Raw genomic sequence first — 18,466 nt, 5'->3', positions numbered from 1 at the left:
AGAAGGGCGGGAGAAAGGAGATAAGGGGCAGGAGAAAGGAGAAAAGGCATAGAAAAGGGAGACAAAAATTTATATAAAAATTAATAAAAGTGAGCTGGAAAACAATTATTTTATTAAATTGAAAATAAAAAGCTTCAAGAAAGTGCTAATAAATCTCAAGTAACAAAAGCAACCTCATTAAATACTCTGAGTGTCGTCATTAATTCATTATGATCTCTTATATATGGAGAAAGACTGAAAACTAACAATTTCAAGAATTTTATACTGAGTCCTTGCATGGATCTACAATTTGTCGATACCTGTATCTTGGCATTGCACAAGGTCATGTTTTTCTCTGCTGTTTATAACGTCTCTACACCAAATCCATTAGATGTTGGATGTGTACTGATCGATAATTTAGTCTTATATGCATGATTATTTTTATTAGTTGCTAGTGGCTTTGAACTAGCTGTCAGTAACTGCGAGTACTCTCAGATCTGTACTTAAAGTTAGTGTATTTGTTTTGTTGGGATGTACAAGTACCCGGCCACGTCCACTCTGTGTTTTTGTTATGTGTATTTCTATTTGTTTCCATCTGACGAGTTAAGCCTTTTTCAACTGATTTTGCTAGTTGGTTCTTATGTTGTACTGTTACACCACTGTCGCAGGTAAGGGGAGCGTTGGGGTCCCACTAACATGTTTAAAATTGCCACATTCTGAATGTATGTGCTTGACCCAAGTCAGGAGCCTGTAATTCAGTGGTTGTCGTTTGTTGCTGTGTTACATATTTGTTTTTCGTTTTTTAACATAAATTAGGCCGTTAGTTTTCTCGTTTAAAGTGTTTTGAATTTGTCATTTTTGGCCGGCTTTTATAGCTGACTATGCATGTAGTATGGGCTTTGCTCATTGTTGAAGCCATTCGATGACCTATAGTTGTTAATTTCTGTGTCATTTGGTCTCTTGTGAAGATTTGTCTCATTGGAAATCACACCACATCTTCATTTTTGATATGTATAGAGACACATGTCAGTCACTATTCTTTTTTTTTTTAAGATTAATTGCTCCAAAATTGACCAATATGCAAAGAATTAAGCAGAAAAGGGATGACGTTACTGAATGTAGAGCAACGTTGTTTTTACTGAGAGGTATTGAAAAAATATGTAACGGGATCTGAATGGCGTTTGTCACTTTGTTTTCATTTCCACTGTCCGGTTTCGTAAATTTCCTACCAATTCTACTGATTTTTATTTTATTTCGACCTAACTGGGTGCACTTTTAGCTTAGGAAAAAAGATATCTTCAACTTTACCCTACCAAACTAGACAAAGGTAATGCTACCGCTACTTCCATGTATGGATAAAGTGCAATTTTAATTTATTAATTTGAGGTTGCAAAATGTCCGATGGCAAATATTTCAGGCATGTTCAGAACGATACAATGCAATTTGATATAGTTCTATCTAAAAGACACATTTAATGGAGCCATCAAAAAATGTTATTTATAAAAAAAAAACATTTTGTCAGTTGTAAAAGTGATAGATAAAATAATACATATTTTTTAATATAGTAATATACTCTCTATGACGTAAACGTGTTAGTTGTACGGTAGTTGCAGACTTTAGGTAAACAAAAATATCTCATTAAAACTTTTTTTTGCGTTCGGAGCGCTTTTTTTGTTTTACCTTCATCAAAGCACCGATTATTCATTTATTTTTGGCCACTGTTTTTTTAATGAATCGTGTGATTGATAATTTCAAGAAATAATTTGTTTTGAAATACGGAATTGAAAGAAAAATATGTAACGGGATCTGAATTGATATAATTTTAGTTAGTCCCACCGGGTGCACATTAAGTGTTGACATCCCAAAATGTCAAGCCTTTGTTTACAAGCTTCCGGAACCATATTTTCTGTTCAGTCCAATAATGTTCAGAAACTGGTTACACTTGGAACATAGGGAAAGTTCTGCGGCAAAATAACCAAGTTCAGAGACAATTATTCTTTTTTGTTAATTCCATTCCAACAAACCATTTTCTGCCTGAGTTTCCAGGCAAGCTGCTTCTACTATGCATTTTGGCTAAATTATGTCCGTATTCTTTTCAAAATGAATTTTATTTTTACAACGCGATGACCGTGAGGGCATTCCGATGTATTGTTGCAGACGAGATTTCCACTTACGTAACTGTCGTGTTTGACTGGTAACCGTCTATAAATACGCGGACATTATCGAGTGCAAAATAACATTCCTTATCGCTTGTTATACATTCATTTCTTAAATGAATACTCATTGTCACCATCTTATGGTGTTTATATATCTCAACTTGTACGATTCGCTCGTGTATGTAACAACGTATTAGATTTTAGAGAAATTTATGTGTTACTGAAAAATCATTACACTAGGATTTTCGATAATACAAACTAGTCAAAATATTTATTAAAATTTATCATCGGTACAAGGACATCATTCGTAAATATAATTCAACATGCAGACATCTTATACGTTCAGGTATTTCACATCTAATTTTTTATGGTAATATTCTTTACAAAGCACAAAAATGTCGGCATTCACCTCAAAAGCTAACAAAACCTTTACACAGACCTTTTAAAAAGGGATATAGTTACGATACTGTTTTGGCTTTAATATTGATTCACTTATAGGGTCTTTGCATTGGAAATAAACACATTTATTCTAAAACCAGTTGTTGGCATGATACGGGTTATGTTCTTCTCGTATATTGTATGATGGTATAATACTAAACCCCTAACGGGAGGGATTGTGCTTCATATTCATATGATGAAGACACAATCTTTCAATCAGTTTAATTGAGGTCTGGAGCTGGCATGTCAGTAACTGTTAGTAGTCCTTTGTTAATATATGTATCATTGTCATTTTGTTTAGTTTCTTTTGTTACCTATTCTGACATGGGACTCGGACTTCTTTTAAACGGAGTTTTACTGTGCGTATTGTTGTGTGTTTGTTTTTTCTACATTGGCTAGAGGTATAGAAGGAGGGTTGAGATCTCAAAAAACATATTTAACCCCGCCGCATTTTTGCGCCTGTCCCAAGTCAGGAGCCTCTGGCCTTTGTTAGTCTTGTATGCTTTTTAATTTTAGTTTCTTTTATATCTTTCGGAGTTTAAATTTTAGTATGACGTCCAATATCACTGAACTAGTATACATTTTTGTTTCGGGGCCAGCTGAAGCACGCCTCCGGATGCGGGATTTTCTCGCTGCATGCATTGAAGACCCATTGGTGGCCTTTGGCTGTTATCTGCTCTTTGGCTGGGTTGTTGTCTCTTTGACACATTCCCCATTTCCATTCTCAATTTTACTCATAACAATATTTTTGTTTAGAACATAAATTAATAATATGAAAATGTTTTGTCGTTAAAAATATATATATAAGTAAAAAATCATTGATAATATCTATAAACACGTACAGAAAAATAGTGTTTAAGAATATCTCAAGAACGTTTTGCGGGACTTGAAATATGAATGCCTGCTCAAATCCAATCTATTAGAAAAATCGAATTATTACAGAAAAATGTCCACCATGTACAATGATGTTCTTGGAAGTTGCATTGCACTATTATTAGAATAGTAAAATAGAATGATATACAAATGGATGAAAATTATATATACATGTAACTGTTAAATACAAACATTAATATAATATACTAATATAACAACAAACCAGAGTATACTGATTTCTATCACTACAATATAATAGTTTTTACGGTGATGTTGAATTCCCTGTCATTTATTCATCTTCCACGCACAAACTTGTCTCAGAAAAAAATATATCTTTGTACATTAATCTCACTTTCAGGTATACAGATGTCATTTTTTTTCTGAGACAAGTGCTTGTGACCATCCACAAGAACTTGCGGTCATCAGATGTTCAGTACTTCAGTACTTTGATTCTATTTTGCAAGCAGTTTTTTCAGCAACCATTTTAAAACGAATGGGTTTCTTACCGAAATTGCACTAATTGTGGCACTAACGGCATTTTCCTTATTTTCACACATTATCCTGCGATTCTATAATTCGGATTTCTAGTTTAAAAAAAATCATCGGGAAACGGCGTGCATCAGACTTACAAATTCGATGCAAACAGACAGCTTAACAGCCAGTAAAGAAGTTATTGAGGTTCTTGAAGCAGAAGAAACGACACTTCTATCCTGTGAAAGGACAAGTCGGGGACGAGCCATAGAATAACAAGACATTTGATCCATTTGTTTAAAATGAGCTTCCTATATACATGATATACATTAGCGTTTCATATTTTAGAGCGGGAGACAAAAGAAAGGGGTGGGAGAAAGGAGAAGAGGGGCGGGAGAAAGGAGTAAGGGGCGGGAGAAAGGAGAAAGGTACCCCCTGTCCGCCCCCTCTGTCATCAGCAAATAGGCATCAGAATCAATTATTATTTGTTTTGCGAAAAAGTAGGGGTCATTGGCCTCTTGTCCCGCCCTTCTCGGCTCTATGACAGTGACTGCGCACATTTTTGTGCAGTGTCTTGTTGACAAGGATTTGTATAGTGAGAGCAAATTTCCATCATTACTGATTACCGGCATGCTGCAGGTATCCTTTTTCTTTTGCCATGGTGTTGCATGTTTATGTTTTGTTTTTTTGTATTGCCCCCTTTTTATCCCCCTTTCACCGCAAATTAGGATTACACCTCAATATGAATATAATATGTATATATAACATATATTTTTATCGTCTTTCAAAACTATTTTTCTACCTGCATTCCCAGACTGTAAAATCCGGAAATAAATTTTAGTTCGCATTCGATTATTTATTATAAGATCAGGACAATTTCCGATTTGAGGCAATTTTAGTTGAAAAAATATTTTGTTTGATATTTATGTTGGTTTATAAGAATTGTGCAACACTAAAAAGTATATATGGATGCAACTGTACGTATTTTTTTACTTCTAAACCTCAATTCGAGTCCTGTCAATTTTCAGAGGCATAAACAACTTAACAAGTCAGAATCTAAGAAGAAGTGAAATTTTGTTTTTAAAGTAATTTTTAAGTAAATCAATAAATCATACATAATCCTGATCCTAAGGTCAACACTTTGACATGACTTGTCTCATTGTACTATTTTTTGCATCCTTGTCTGGTACTCAGTAACTCTATTTTTCCAAGTAGTATTTCATGGTACTTTGGTATACATTTTTTTCAGCACACAATAGGCGTTTACGGCTTTTTAGATAAGGAAACCACTCTGTTGTCGCTATACATGTATATTCTCCTGCAATAAATCAAGGTTTTTGCTGTCGCCATTATTTTGGTTTGGAATAAAATATTAAATTCTGACAAAAAACTCCTTATTTCAGGATTTGGTTAGTCAAATTGGACAACCTTACCCAACGATAGGTACATGTGTATTCAATTGTCTCCCAGTTTCACTTATGGTCCATCTAATTTGCCATAAACTCATTCTTTTGCTGCATCTTTGCCAACTAGTCTGCTAATTTCGCCTTCGATCCAAGATAGGAATTATGGGTATGCTGCATCTCAAGTGTGTTCCAATGCTTTCCTTAATATCTGTAATTGTGTAATTGTGTCAATGTGGATAGTTGATAACCAATTGAGATTCTGGATGCCAACAGATGTCTGGCTATCTGAATGTATTTTCACCTCAGTGAACTGGTCTTTGATTGTGACTATACACTGATACAGAAGTTCCCTTAGGATAGCTACGTACTAGGTCAGTGGCCACTGGTCTTTTTAGGCTTGTTTACAAATGTATGTCTGTTCCAAGTATATATTTTATGTACTGCTCCTGCTCCACATAATGTAGTCATAGGTTACCTTGACAAGAGCCATCTGTAAATATGACTTACTTTTGAGTCTGAGCTCTCTCCTATCAGATCCTGGACAATCTGTTTACTTTGGAAAGTCTGATTTGCTGTTCTTTTCTTTAAACTTCCTAATTGACTTCAGAAACTTAGGCTGTCATTATCATAAAATCTTTGCCTGCTTTGTATGTAAACTCTGGTTCCACAAGGTTACCACCTTTGTTACTTTGAACCTGTTGATCGATGACTTGATTTATCATAAGCCTTACCAAACAAAGACTCTTGTTGTTCAGACATCTCATTGTTGATTTGTGTTTGATTGTTTGATTGAGTCAGATATGTTTTTTTATGAATTTTTGCAATTTTCTTCCATTTGAAGGTCGTTAGGCTGTATATTGGTCCCTAATTCAATTGCTTTTCTACATGATGTTCATGGCAGTCTTAGGCATACTGATAGGCCTTTTGTTTGGATGGATTCCATTATTTTTTCATATTTTCTGTTGATGTTATCTGCCAAACGACGTATGCATACTTAAAACAGAATGCACCTTGGTTATGTACATGTAATTTTGAAGTAAATTTGACCTTGAAATTTTCCAGGGCCCTGTACCATGTTTACAAAGGTTTATATTAACATTTTTCAAAAGGAGCAGAGCCAATAAGGCCTTTATTTTTCCTAACCATGCCAAACATACTCAGGTACAAGATGTATAGGAAATGAAAATTAATTTTAGATCTGAGGAGCTACCATCATGACCATGGTCAAAGTTGTATATATATTTGGTAAAATTTCTTGTTTTAAATTTTTTTTTAAATTTATGTGTGCATTGGTGCATTGGTAGGGAACATTGTCTTACTACAATGTACATGTAGGTACTTTGAATGGTTTCTATATACAAATGTATATATCCATCAAAGAAGTTATTCTTCTTTTTAATCCTTTAAAATGTCCTCTGTACTAGCTGCAGTAAACAAAAAAATACTTGGACTAAATATCTTTGAAAATGTAGAAAATACCTTTACATGTACAATATAACATGTAGTTTCAAATGCTAAATATTTATTAAGTAAAAGTTTTAATATGCAAACCATGATTTAGGAAAGCTTAGTTTAACTTTTTCAGACACTTTTTGCTTACGTACATGCATATATTTGTACTTTTAGAGTCAAGAGGCACACTTAAAGAAAAAACTACAATGTTTTCTACAAGAGCTGTTGAGGATGGGTACTGTGAAGGGTTTTAAACACTTAGCCACATACTTGAGAGGGAAAGAAGAAATGGTTATAAGCATTGTAAATGAACCACAGGTACATATAACAATTTAGACACTTATATCAATGTTATTTGTCACATATATTACATGCTTAAGGAATACAAATGTATGGTGTTGGTGTTGGAACTCCTTTGATGTTTGTTTAATTTTTTCACAATTTGGTCATGATCATAGCCTAGCCAAATTGTAAATAAATACAGTTAAAAACATGATAAACATTATAAAGTACAGCCTGGGACATACTTTGATAAATGTCTACCATGATGGTCCTCTACATTTATTATGTCTATATCCATCATTAGAGCACCTGAAGCTTGATTAATAAACAAAGTATTTATAGGATGTGTTTACTCATTCTGAATTTTGTTAATATTTTTTTTGAATAAAAAATGTTGTGATTAAGATAAAATTTTCCCATTTAAGATTATGTCTAGGATTTTATATAAATGAGTTTTGTTACTCTCATTCAGATCCTTTATTCTTTTATATTTTGATGATATTGAAAATTAATAACAGTAAATTTTAATTAAAGTCTTTTTTATTTTTATTATTTGCACAAATAATTCAATCTGGATAAAGTCAAAAAAATGAAGGTCAGAGGATATAAAATTGTTATAATCAAATAAAAATGTTTATCTGTTAAATCATTACATATTTACCAAACTTTTGAACTTATAAAGATATATATCTTTTCACCAAGTATCCTATTTACAACTCTTAAACATGCCACATTGACAAATTGTTTTTTATTGAATTATTTGATCATTACTGAATTTGATAATACAAATTTGAATACAAAGTTGTTTGATATATATATGTTCATGGTACATGCTAAACATTTACTGAAAAAACAAGCATCATGTCATGATGCTTGTTTTTTCAGTAAATGTACATGTAGTACTTTTTCTCATTTCCTCTCAATAGGATTAATTTCAGACATATTAGATTTCTAATATTTATGATATTGATATATCAGTTTTTATTATTCAACTTTTGTGCAGTTTATCATGTTTATTTCTTCCCTTTTTATACGACCGCAAAAATTAAAAATTTTTTGGTCGTATATTGGTATGACGTTGGCGTCGTCGTCTGGCGTCGTCCGAAGACACATTGGTTTTCGCACTCTAACTTTAGTTTAAGTGAATGGATCTCCATGAAATTTTACCATAAGGTTCAATACCACGAAAGGAAGGTTGGGATTTTGGGGGTTATGGTACCAACAGTTAAGGAATTAGGGGCCAAAAATAAGCATTTTTGTAACTTCCAGACAATAACTTGTGTGTAAGTGTATGGATCTCTCTGACATTGTACCACAAGGTTCCTTATCACAAAGGGAAGGCTGTTATTGATTTTGGGGGTAATTGCCTCAAAATTTTAGGAATTAGGGGCCAAAAAAGGGGCAAAAAACAAGCATTTTTCTAGTTTCATGACAATAACTTGTGTGTAAGTGTTTGGATATTTCTGAAATTGTACTACAAGGTTCCATATCACAAAGGGAAAGCTGGAATTGAGTTTGGGGGTAATTGCCCGAAACGTTTAGGAATTGGGGGCCAAAAAGGGGCCAAAAATAAGCATTTTTCTAGTTTCCAGACAATAACTTGTGTTCAAGTGTATGGATCTCTCTGAAATTGTACTGCAAGGTACCATAACACAAAGTGAAGGCTGGGATTGAGTTAGGGGGTGATGAATCATAAGGGGGTTCAAAAAAATTGGGGGGGGATTTTTTTTTTCTTTTTTTTTTTTTTTTTCCTTTTTTTTTTTCTTTTAAAATTTTCCATTTTAAGTTGGTTATTTCTGATTAATATTTAAAAGCAAATAATAATGATATGGTAGGAGATACACACCAAACAGGATGTGTAAATTATTATATAATAAGTATTGTGCAATAGCAAGAAATTTTCAATTGCACAGTATTGCACAATAGCAAGAAATCTTCAATTGCACAGTATTGCGCAATAACAAGAAATCTTCAATTGCACAGTATTGCGCAATAGCAAGAAATATCCAATAGCACAATATTGCGCAATAGCAAGAAATTGTCAATTGTACAGTATTGCGCAATAGCAAGAAATATTCAATTGCACAGTATTGTGCAAAAGAAGATACTTCGTATAAATTGCTTATTTCTTGATCAATTTCAATGGGGTTTTATTCTTGAATTCTTGGGGTTCTTTAATATGCTGAATCTAATCGTGTATTAAGTTTTTGGATTTTGGGCCCCGTTTTTAAATTGGTCCACATTGAGGTTCAAAGGGTCCAAAATTTAACTTTGTTTGATTTCATCAAAAATTTAATTATTGGGGTTCTTTGATATGCCGAATCTAACCGTGTATTTAGATTCTTAATTTTTGGTTCCGTTTTCAAATTGGTCTACATTAAGGTCCAAAGGGTCCAAAATTCAACTTAGTTTGATTTTAACAAAAATTTAATTTTTAGGGTTCTTTGATATGCTGAATCTAAACATGTATTTAGATATTTGATTATGGGCCCAGTTTTCAAGTTGGTCCAAATCGGGGTCCAAAATTAAACTTTGTTTGATTTCAACAAAAATTGAATATATGGGGTTCTTTGATATGCTGAATCTAACCATGCATTTAGATTTTTGATTTTTGGTCCCCGTTATCAACTTTGTCCACATTGAGGTCATAAGGGTCCAAAATTAAACTTTGTTTGATTTCATCAAAAATTGAATTCTTTGGGTTCTTTGATATGCTGAATCTAACCATGTATTTAGATTTTGGATATTGGACCATAAAAGGTGAATGTCCAATTTAAAATTTTTAAGTTCTTAGACCACATTCATTCTGTGTCAGAAACCTCTGCTGTGTCAAATATTTAATCACAATCCAAATTCAGAGCTGTATCAAGCTTGAATATTGTGTCCATACTTGCCCCAACTGTTCAGGGTTCGACCTCTGCGGTCGTATCAAGCTGTGCCCTGCGGAGCATTTTATTATCTTTCTTAACATAACTTTGTCTGCCACCATAGTGAGATATCTTTTAAAATTTTATCAAAATTAAATCCATCTCACATGTTTAATTGTTAAAAATATCACTACTGTAAATTCAGAAATTATTGCGATGTTTTTATTATTGCGAAAAATGCGACAGGGTTATAATCGCAATAATTTAAACTCGCATTTTGAAATTTTTTATATGAATTAAACAAGATATTTCTCAATATCGCAAAAATTAGAATTCATTTTAGTCTAAAATGACAAAATCACAATAATAAATGCACGCAATAATTTCTGAATTTACAGTATATGCATAGATATCAGGTGAGAGATGCATTCTCCTTGGAGCATGTAGTTAGACTTTCCCATAAAAAGGCTTGGATAAGCATCTTGTTTTGGCCCTTAAAGGTGACTGGGCAATAGAAATGTGTTCACTTTAGTTGTCTTCCGAACGGCAGTTAAACTGTTACCAAAGTTGGGCGTATTTTTGGCTGTGCAGGATGTACAAGTACACAGCAACGTCCAGTCAGGATGGGGACATTAAATCCAATGCCTCATGTAAAGAGAGTGACATGCTCTGCATGTTAAGAACTCTTATAACAACTCATTGAGGGGTTGGTAGGTGGCCTGTTGCAATGCAAAATTTCTGACCCCATCCAATATACCATATTTTTAGTGGCAGTCCAAATTTCCCTGACCTTCATCCCAGATAGCCTCTATTACAGGACCTACCTATTGTATTTATTGTTAACTTCTTTTCGTCTCAAACATGCCTGAAATATTTGCCACTGGACATTAAGCAACCAAAAATCAAGCAATCAATTTGGTTTTGATAACTCCTCATTAATTACTAACTGATTTTAAGTGTTAAAAAAAATCACAGTATATTCCTTATATAATGCCACTGTGTAGCTGTTATTTTGATTATGAATCTGAAAAGTTCTTGATCAGGTTTCACATAGCAAACATTGACCCTACCTTTTCTACTAAAAAGGGTAGGCATTGTGTGATTGTAACACCTCCTCAACCATTGAATACCTTTAAACAATTAAATTATACACCTTCTGCTATCAATTGGTATATTTTGTTGTAAGGATAATTAAGCAGTTTTGAACAAAACATTAGTTAGCAACTTTTTGTGTTCCAAATTTTGGCTTTTTGTGTCAATCTCATATTTTAATTTTCATTTGCTATAATCGGGCCAAAATAAAAATATTGTATGTTTTCCCAAACGCGACCGACCCAAAAAAAAACCGCCGACTCAAATTCCTTTTTTGCCGTTTTTTTTGAAGATTTTTTTTTTTCGGAACTTTTTCGTGTCCGCTCCGTCATCGTATAAAACTTAATGTTCGTCGTTTTTGCGTTTGAAAGTAACTGTGAATAAGATTAAAAGAAAGCGTGTAAGAGACGCAGTTAATCGATATTCGATGTTCTCGGTTTTTATCTTCTGATTTAACGAACGGTTCTGCTTTGGCGCCGGCTACTTCAAAATTGTCAAAAATAATATTTTCACAAAGTTTTCATTTTTTACCAAGTCGATGAAACATTGATAATTAAAGAAATTCAGACATAAACGATTCATTTTCTGAAGAACAGAGATTTAAGCATTGACTTTATAGTGTGAAGCAGATTATTTAATAAAAAGACAACTTTTTATCACTTCATTCACTTCCGGTACTTGTTACACGAGATCGTACATCAATCTAACTTTCGGCGACAAAATAAGTTTGTTACTTCGTTTATTTTTGTAAATTTTCTTCGTCCGCCATTAACTGTTTTCTAACTACGGAGCGGAAACGGACCAGCTATGACCGAAATCCGTATTTTTACAATAATAACTACGTACACATGAATGGAACAGCTGACAAGGAAATTGGTCCCAAATGGAAAAATTACGCATTCCACACGCATTAACAGACTATTTGTTAGATTTACTTGATTAATGTATATAATTCCATATATATGGATTGTTTCAAAATATTGATTAAACTTGCTTAATTAACTCTGGGACTATAATACTAATATCAATATATATGGCCCAGCTTAACTTTGTATATCTTTTGATGAGAAACACTGAATTTCATAAACATGATAAACAAGATAGTTTTTTAATTGAATTGTGATTTATATATCATAATTTCTTTATCTTTTTGTCATAAAAAAAAATCTTTTTAGTTGGTAGTTTCTCGCAAGAACCTAAACTTAAACAACTTTGAATTTGAACTTTTACTTTAATTGTATACTCAGATATGAATTGAACAATATAAAAAGAACATTATTTACATATGACCCTTTGTACTATAGGTAGTAAAAACCAAACATTGTAGCACAGTGTGCAAAGGAGCACTTCTCTTTCAAATCTCACCACTTCTCCCTATCAGTTTCAAAAAGAGAAGTCACTTCTCCCTATGATTCTGAAGTAGTGTGAGCCCTGCATGATTATGCATTTAAGGATGTACTTAGGTCAGGTTTTGGAATTTCTGTCAGATGTTTGGACTCTGGTTTTTTCCTACGATACAGGGTAAAATATTTTGCCCCATGACCCCCATTTTTTTTCCATATATAATACTTCAATTAATAACTCATAAAAGGTCATATACCAAAATTTAAGCAGATTGTAGATTTCTTCCCTTTCCATTAGTTTGCTTCTTAACTTAAATGCTCTTGAAGTCTTCTTACTTATAGTATCAATTTTAAATTCTACATTTTTCTAATTTCACCAAAGTACATCCTTAAAGACTCACCTTTTTGCCTGCAACAGTCCAATTCATCATTTGATTTATTGTAATAAGTATGTGAAATTATTAATACTGAGAAATTAAAAAAAATGTTGTCTATGGGTTCGAATTATTTGAATAATTGCATGTCTACAGTTAAACTAAAAATATTTTCAACTAATAAGATCAAATTTGAATCTTTTCCTGAATGATCACCATGTCTTACAGAGTCATGCCTTCATCATTTTCCTCAAACAACTTCAACTACTTGTTAGCTGAAAGTCTTGTTATAGTGATAATAATATTTATGTGATCAACTTTATAGAAAATATGACCATCTTGCTGCTCATTTACCTTCATGACCTTATCATCATTAAAAAAAAAATGGTGTTTGATTAGGACTAAATTAGAGTTCAGGAGCCCCCAGAATGCAGGATTTTTGCACCATTTTAGAAAAAAAAACCCTCGCCGTGATGGGTGACGATCAAGCTCGTCGCACCGGACGTCTATTACGTCTGCAATCCTTGCCTGCTACTTTAATTATTAATCCTGCTACTTCAAAACCTAGTGACATCCCTGTAAAGAAGTAAAACATGTGAAAATGGCAGACAGTTTTTCATGGCTTTTGATTGTCTCTACAAAGGTTTGATGGGAAAAAAAGATATACTGTTTTAGTATTTTCATGCAAATTCTGATATAAAAAAAAGAATTTGCCTACCTACCTACCCACACCCAGTCATCATGGGTCGGGTTTGGGCAAACTGAAATATTTTTAATTGTGGCCTCATTAAGCTGATTATTTTGATGAATGTTTTTTTAATTTTGGTGTGTTTAATTTTGGCACTTTTGTCTCACATGTCTCAGGTGCCAAACAGCCGAATAAACAAAAAAATTCCAATTTATGGTATTTAGTTTTGTATTTGAATGCTGTTATGGAGTTTTTTTTCGCTCCGAACCACCAACGATTATATGCATCCTCTGTAATAGTGATTCACTCAACACCAGCTGCCAGCAAGAGTGATTTTTATCAAACACCTTATTTGTTCTGTACATGTATTTATACAAATCAGGCATAGGTATCATTGATCCACGACTAGTTAAACCTATGATTCAATTATAGTAACACAATCCCAGACTACTTTATTGTTACATTGGAATGATGTTTAGGGGAAAAAATAAGGGTTTTCAGTGTACAAAATAAACCATCTAGGATATAGGATTTTGATTTTTTTGTAGTTTCATATTCTTATATGTTGCAGATGTACAGCATATTCAATTGTCTTTTTTTTCATTCACATCTGTTGCAGATTTGCAGCAAACAATAATATGTCAGAATTTCTCTTATAAATGTCAGATTTCTGACCCAGTAAATGAGCAGTCTCTTGAGAGACATTTTCACTGTTCATATCAAGTTTCCCAATTTAGTAAATGAAATTGAAAAGAAGATGACTCAAATGAATTTTTGTATGATATATAAATAATTGGAAAAAATGACAGATTAAACGTTTTTAAATATCATGTTTTTTGTTGTTGTATATACATCTAAATAAAAGATGAATAAATATGAAATTATTTTATTTTTAAACCAATTGCAAACTGCTGAAGATTTATTATCAGATTATTTCTTCTCATTAGTTCATACTTGATGTTCAAGATAGTAAAGTTGGCCTAAATAGATTTTAGGATGTTGTCCTTATATTGTGTCAGCTGTTTGAAAAAAAAATCAAATTTTTAAGTCAAGGCTCCAATAAAATGTTCAAGGTTTGCTTTTATTTGAACTAATTTAATGGTCAAAATAACTGATATATTTTGCATTTAAAAAAAGTCCAGCTGTTAATGAACATTGTCAGATTGTATGCCAATACAATTTTGATGGCAACATGCATCACTTGGTTAGGAAGTCTGTGTGGCCTGCAAAGTTTTAGCAATATTAAAATGTTTGACGACTTATATTGTCATTTTGCCTTGAAGATTAGGTCTGTGTTGTATGGTTAGTTTTATCTCTGTTAAATGGATCAAATTTAACTTAAGAATATTGTCCTCAAATAGTATCGTGTCTGGCTTGTTAGTTATGATGTGAAGCTTACAAAGAGTACAGAAATGTATTATATTAAATGTTTGAATTAACAGCAATCAACACCAATCTGTAAATGATTATAAACCTCTTTTTCCATAGTCATATTTTTATACGACTGCGGTCGTATATTGGTATCACGTCTTCGTCATCGTTGTCAGCGTCGTACGAAGACATTTGGTTTCCGGACAATAACTTTAGTATAATTAAAAAGAAATCTATGAAATTTAAACACATGGTTTATAACAACAAAAGGAAGGTTGGGATTGATTTTGGGGGTTATGGTCCTAACAGTTTAGGAATGAGGGGCCAAAAGGGGCCCAAATAAGCATTTTTCTAGTTTCCAGACAATAACTGGTGGAACGGTGTATGGATCTCTCTGAAATTATACCAATAGTTTCCATACCACAAAGTGATGGTTAGGATTTGCTTTGGGGGGTTATGGCTCAAACCGATTAGGAATTAGGGGCAAAAAAGGGTGAAAAACAAGGGTTTCCTGGTTAATGGACAATTACTAAAGACAATTTAAAAGCAGTGTAAGGGAGGTAATCCAAACACAATCTTTTGATTACCTCCCTTACACTGCTTTTAAATTATGTATAAAGAAATGTTGTATTGTCTTGAGATGATTAGCTGTCAATTTATTTTTAGAAGTTACTATTAAGGAATATTAATTTTAGCCATGATTATGTATGTCATTTTCTATTTTAAGACTTTTATGATGTATTTAAATGGGTAATTATGGTTGCAAACTCTATTGGAAATTTGAATTGAGATTATGACCATATCTTGAGGGAAAGAATTTTTTGGGGGGGAAAAAGAGGGGGGGAGAGGTGAAGAAAAAAAATGGGGGGGGGGTAAAAAGAAATTGTTGGGGGGTCAATTTTTTCTCATTTCAGATTTCGAAATAAAAAAGAAAAATTCTTCAAATATTATTTTTTTTGCAAAAAAAAAGTGGGGGGGTCAATACGCAACGGCATAGTGTATTGCACTAAAGCAAAAAAAAAGGGGGGGTAATTTTTATTTATTTTGGGGGGGGGGGGGGGGGCAATTCGCAACAGCAAAGTGTATTGCACAAAAGCAAAAAATTAAATATAAATTCAAATCATATAACCAATTCTAAGTTCTTTGACTACAGTTATTCTGTGTCAGAAACCTATTATGTGTCAAATATTTAATTACAATCCAAATTCAGACCTGTATCAAGCACGAATATTGTGTCCATTTTTGCCTCAACTGTTCAGGGTTGGACCTCTGTGGTCATATCCAGCTGTGCTCAGCGAAGCAATTTATTCTATTCAAAAAGCATTTACTTTTTTATGCCCCCGCCGTAGCGGAGGGGGCATTAAGATTTACCCTTGTCCGTCCGTACGTACGTTATTACCACAAAACACAGATCAAGTTTGAATTTTGGTAGTGTCACTTTAACGGTTCTAGTGTTATGCCCCTTTACAAAAGGAAAAATTGCTGAATTTACGTATTCGTTCCCTAACTTAAGTTTGCCTCAACCGAATGTTATGTAAATTATACACAATGCTTATTACCACAAAATACAGATCAAGTTTGATTTTTGGTGGTGTCACTTTTACTGTTCTAGAGTTATGCCCCTTTACAAAAGGAAAAGTTGCTGAATTTTTTGTTTCCGTTCTCAAACTTAAGTTTGCCTCAACTAAATGTTATGAAATTTATACACAATACTTATTACTAAAAAACTCAGATCAATAACAGATTTGGGTAGCGTCACTTTTACCGTTCTTCAGTTATGTCCCTTTATAACTTTATATGATATGCAAGCGGGGGCATCATCTGTGTCCCATGGACACATTCCCCATTTATTTTTTAAATATCTACCTGTTTTTGTCTTTGTCCAAAAACAATAATGATAATAGCACTCTAACTTTATTTATTATCAAGTACAAGTTGATAGACAAGGCTTTTTATTCAACAAAAAAATTAATATTCTCTTATCATGCATAGAGAAAAAATATGATTTCATGTTCATGCTCACAACACAACACATATCACTAGGTCATGGACTTTGAATTAATTAGCAAATTTTCAATGTTAAGTTTTCTGCTTAAGTCAGTTTAATAGGAACTACTTGTGCTAGATCAATGATATTTTCTATAGAGTTGCATTACTATCAGTACATACAAAATTTTTGAGGACCTAGTCCAATCCTACCCACATACATTGTAGGTCATGGTCCAGTGACTTTCAATTAACTACCAATTTTCAGTGTTTAGTTTTCTGCTTTTTGGTAGTTTGATAGGAACTACTTATGATAGACAATGATATTTTCTACAATGTTGCATCAATATTAGAACATCTCAGTTTGAAGATCATTTTGACGTGTGCCCTCTTTGTCATTGTCCAGCAACTTTGAATTAATTAGTAATGTTGCTGTCTTTTCCTTAATCTTTTGCCAAATGCAACAGTCGAGACATATCTCTGTGTCAACAGTTTATTCAACACTATTCCAAAAAATAAGACAACTTTCAAATGGAAAGAGATATTTTCACTCAGCCTAAGTCACTGAAATGAAGGCTGAATGATATAAAATGTGTGTGTAATCATCAAATTATTTGCAATAAAAACCTGTATTAAAACAATGTTATTGTTATTACAAATGCATATAAAAAATTGAATCGTTGGTTTTTTCCTTCTATTTTTGATATTTTGTGTAACATTCTTAAAGTAGTACATTAAGTCGATTGCGAATGAAAAAATGGGGTATATTTGCTCATTTTTTACGGCCGCAAAATTTTTATTATGTTATGGCGTTATCGTCCTTGTCAGAAGGCAGTTGATTTCCAGACAATAACTTGAGAATAAGTGTATGGATCTCTATGAAATGTTACCACAAGGTTCCATACCACAAAAGGAAGGTTGGGATTGATTTTGGGGGTTGTTGTTCTAACTGTAAAGGAATTAAGGGCCAAAAAAGGGGCCAAAAACAAGTTTTTTTCTTGTTTCAGGACAATAACTTGTGTATAAGTGTATGGATCTCTATGAAGTTGTACCACAAAGTTCCATACCTCAAAAGAAATGTTGGGATTGTTTTTGGGGGTCATGGCCCAATTCGTTTATGAATTATAGGGACCAAAAAGGGGCACAAAAAATTATGATTTTCTGGTTTCCGGACAATAACTTGAGTATCAGTTTATGGATTTCTATGAAATTGTACAACAAGGTTCCATACCAAAATAAGGAAGGTAAGGATTGATTTTGGGGATTATGGCCCTAACTGTCTAGGAAAAAGGGACCAAAAACAATACTTTTCTAATACTTTGTATAAATTGCTTATTTCTTGACCTACTTCTATGTGGTTTAATTCAAAGTCTTGAATTCTTGGGGTTCTTTAATATGCTGAATCTAACCACGTTTTTGGAATTTGGGGCCCCTCTTTGGAGTGGTACATATTGAGGTCCAAAGGGTCTAAAATTAAACTTTGTTTGATTTCATGAAAAATTGAATTATGTGGGTTCTTTGATATGCCGAATCTAATTGTGTATTTAGATATTTAATTGTGGGGCCTGTTTTCAAATTGGTTCACATTATGGTCCAAAGGGTCCAAAATTAAATTTTGTTTGATTAAAAAAAAAAAATGAATTCTTAGGCCTAAGATCTTTTATATGCTGAAACTAACAGTGTATTTA

The 18,466-nt window shown here is 32.9% G+C and overlaps 1 protein-coding gene across 3 annotated transcripts in view; it reads left to right on the top strand.

Annotated features, from left to right (window-relative positions):
* LOC127719798 (uncharacterized) overlaps positions 1 to 18,466 on the top strand; it is a 67,140-nt gene that overhangs the window by 14,135 nt on the left and 34,539 nt on the right. For 2 of the 3 annotated variants that reach the window (XM_052226079.1, XM_052226100.1), the window contains exon 2: positions 6,950 to 7,093. In XM_052226079.1, the coding sequence (XP_052082039.1) occupies positions 6,950 to 7,093 (144 nt within the window). Of the gene's footprint in view, positions 1 to 4,793; positions 4,895 to 6,949; positions 7,094 to 18,466 lie in introns of those variants that run through there. The other variant, XM_052226089.1, reaches the window with a different exon arrangement.

The sequence above is a fragment of the Mytilus californianus genome, unplaced genomic scaffold (genome assembly GCF_021869535.1).
Source record: "Mytilus californianus isolate M0D057914Y unplaced genomic scaffold, xbMytCali1.0.p SCAF_1, whole genome shotgun sequence".
In the NCBI taxonomy this organism is placed as follows: Eukaryota; Metazoa; Mollusca; class Bivalvia; order Mytilida; family Mytilidae; genus Mytilus; species Mytilus californianus.
The sequence above is the reverse complement of the archived record's forward strand: the minus strand, read 5'-3'. Positions and strand labels throughout refer to the sequence as shown.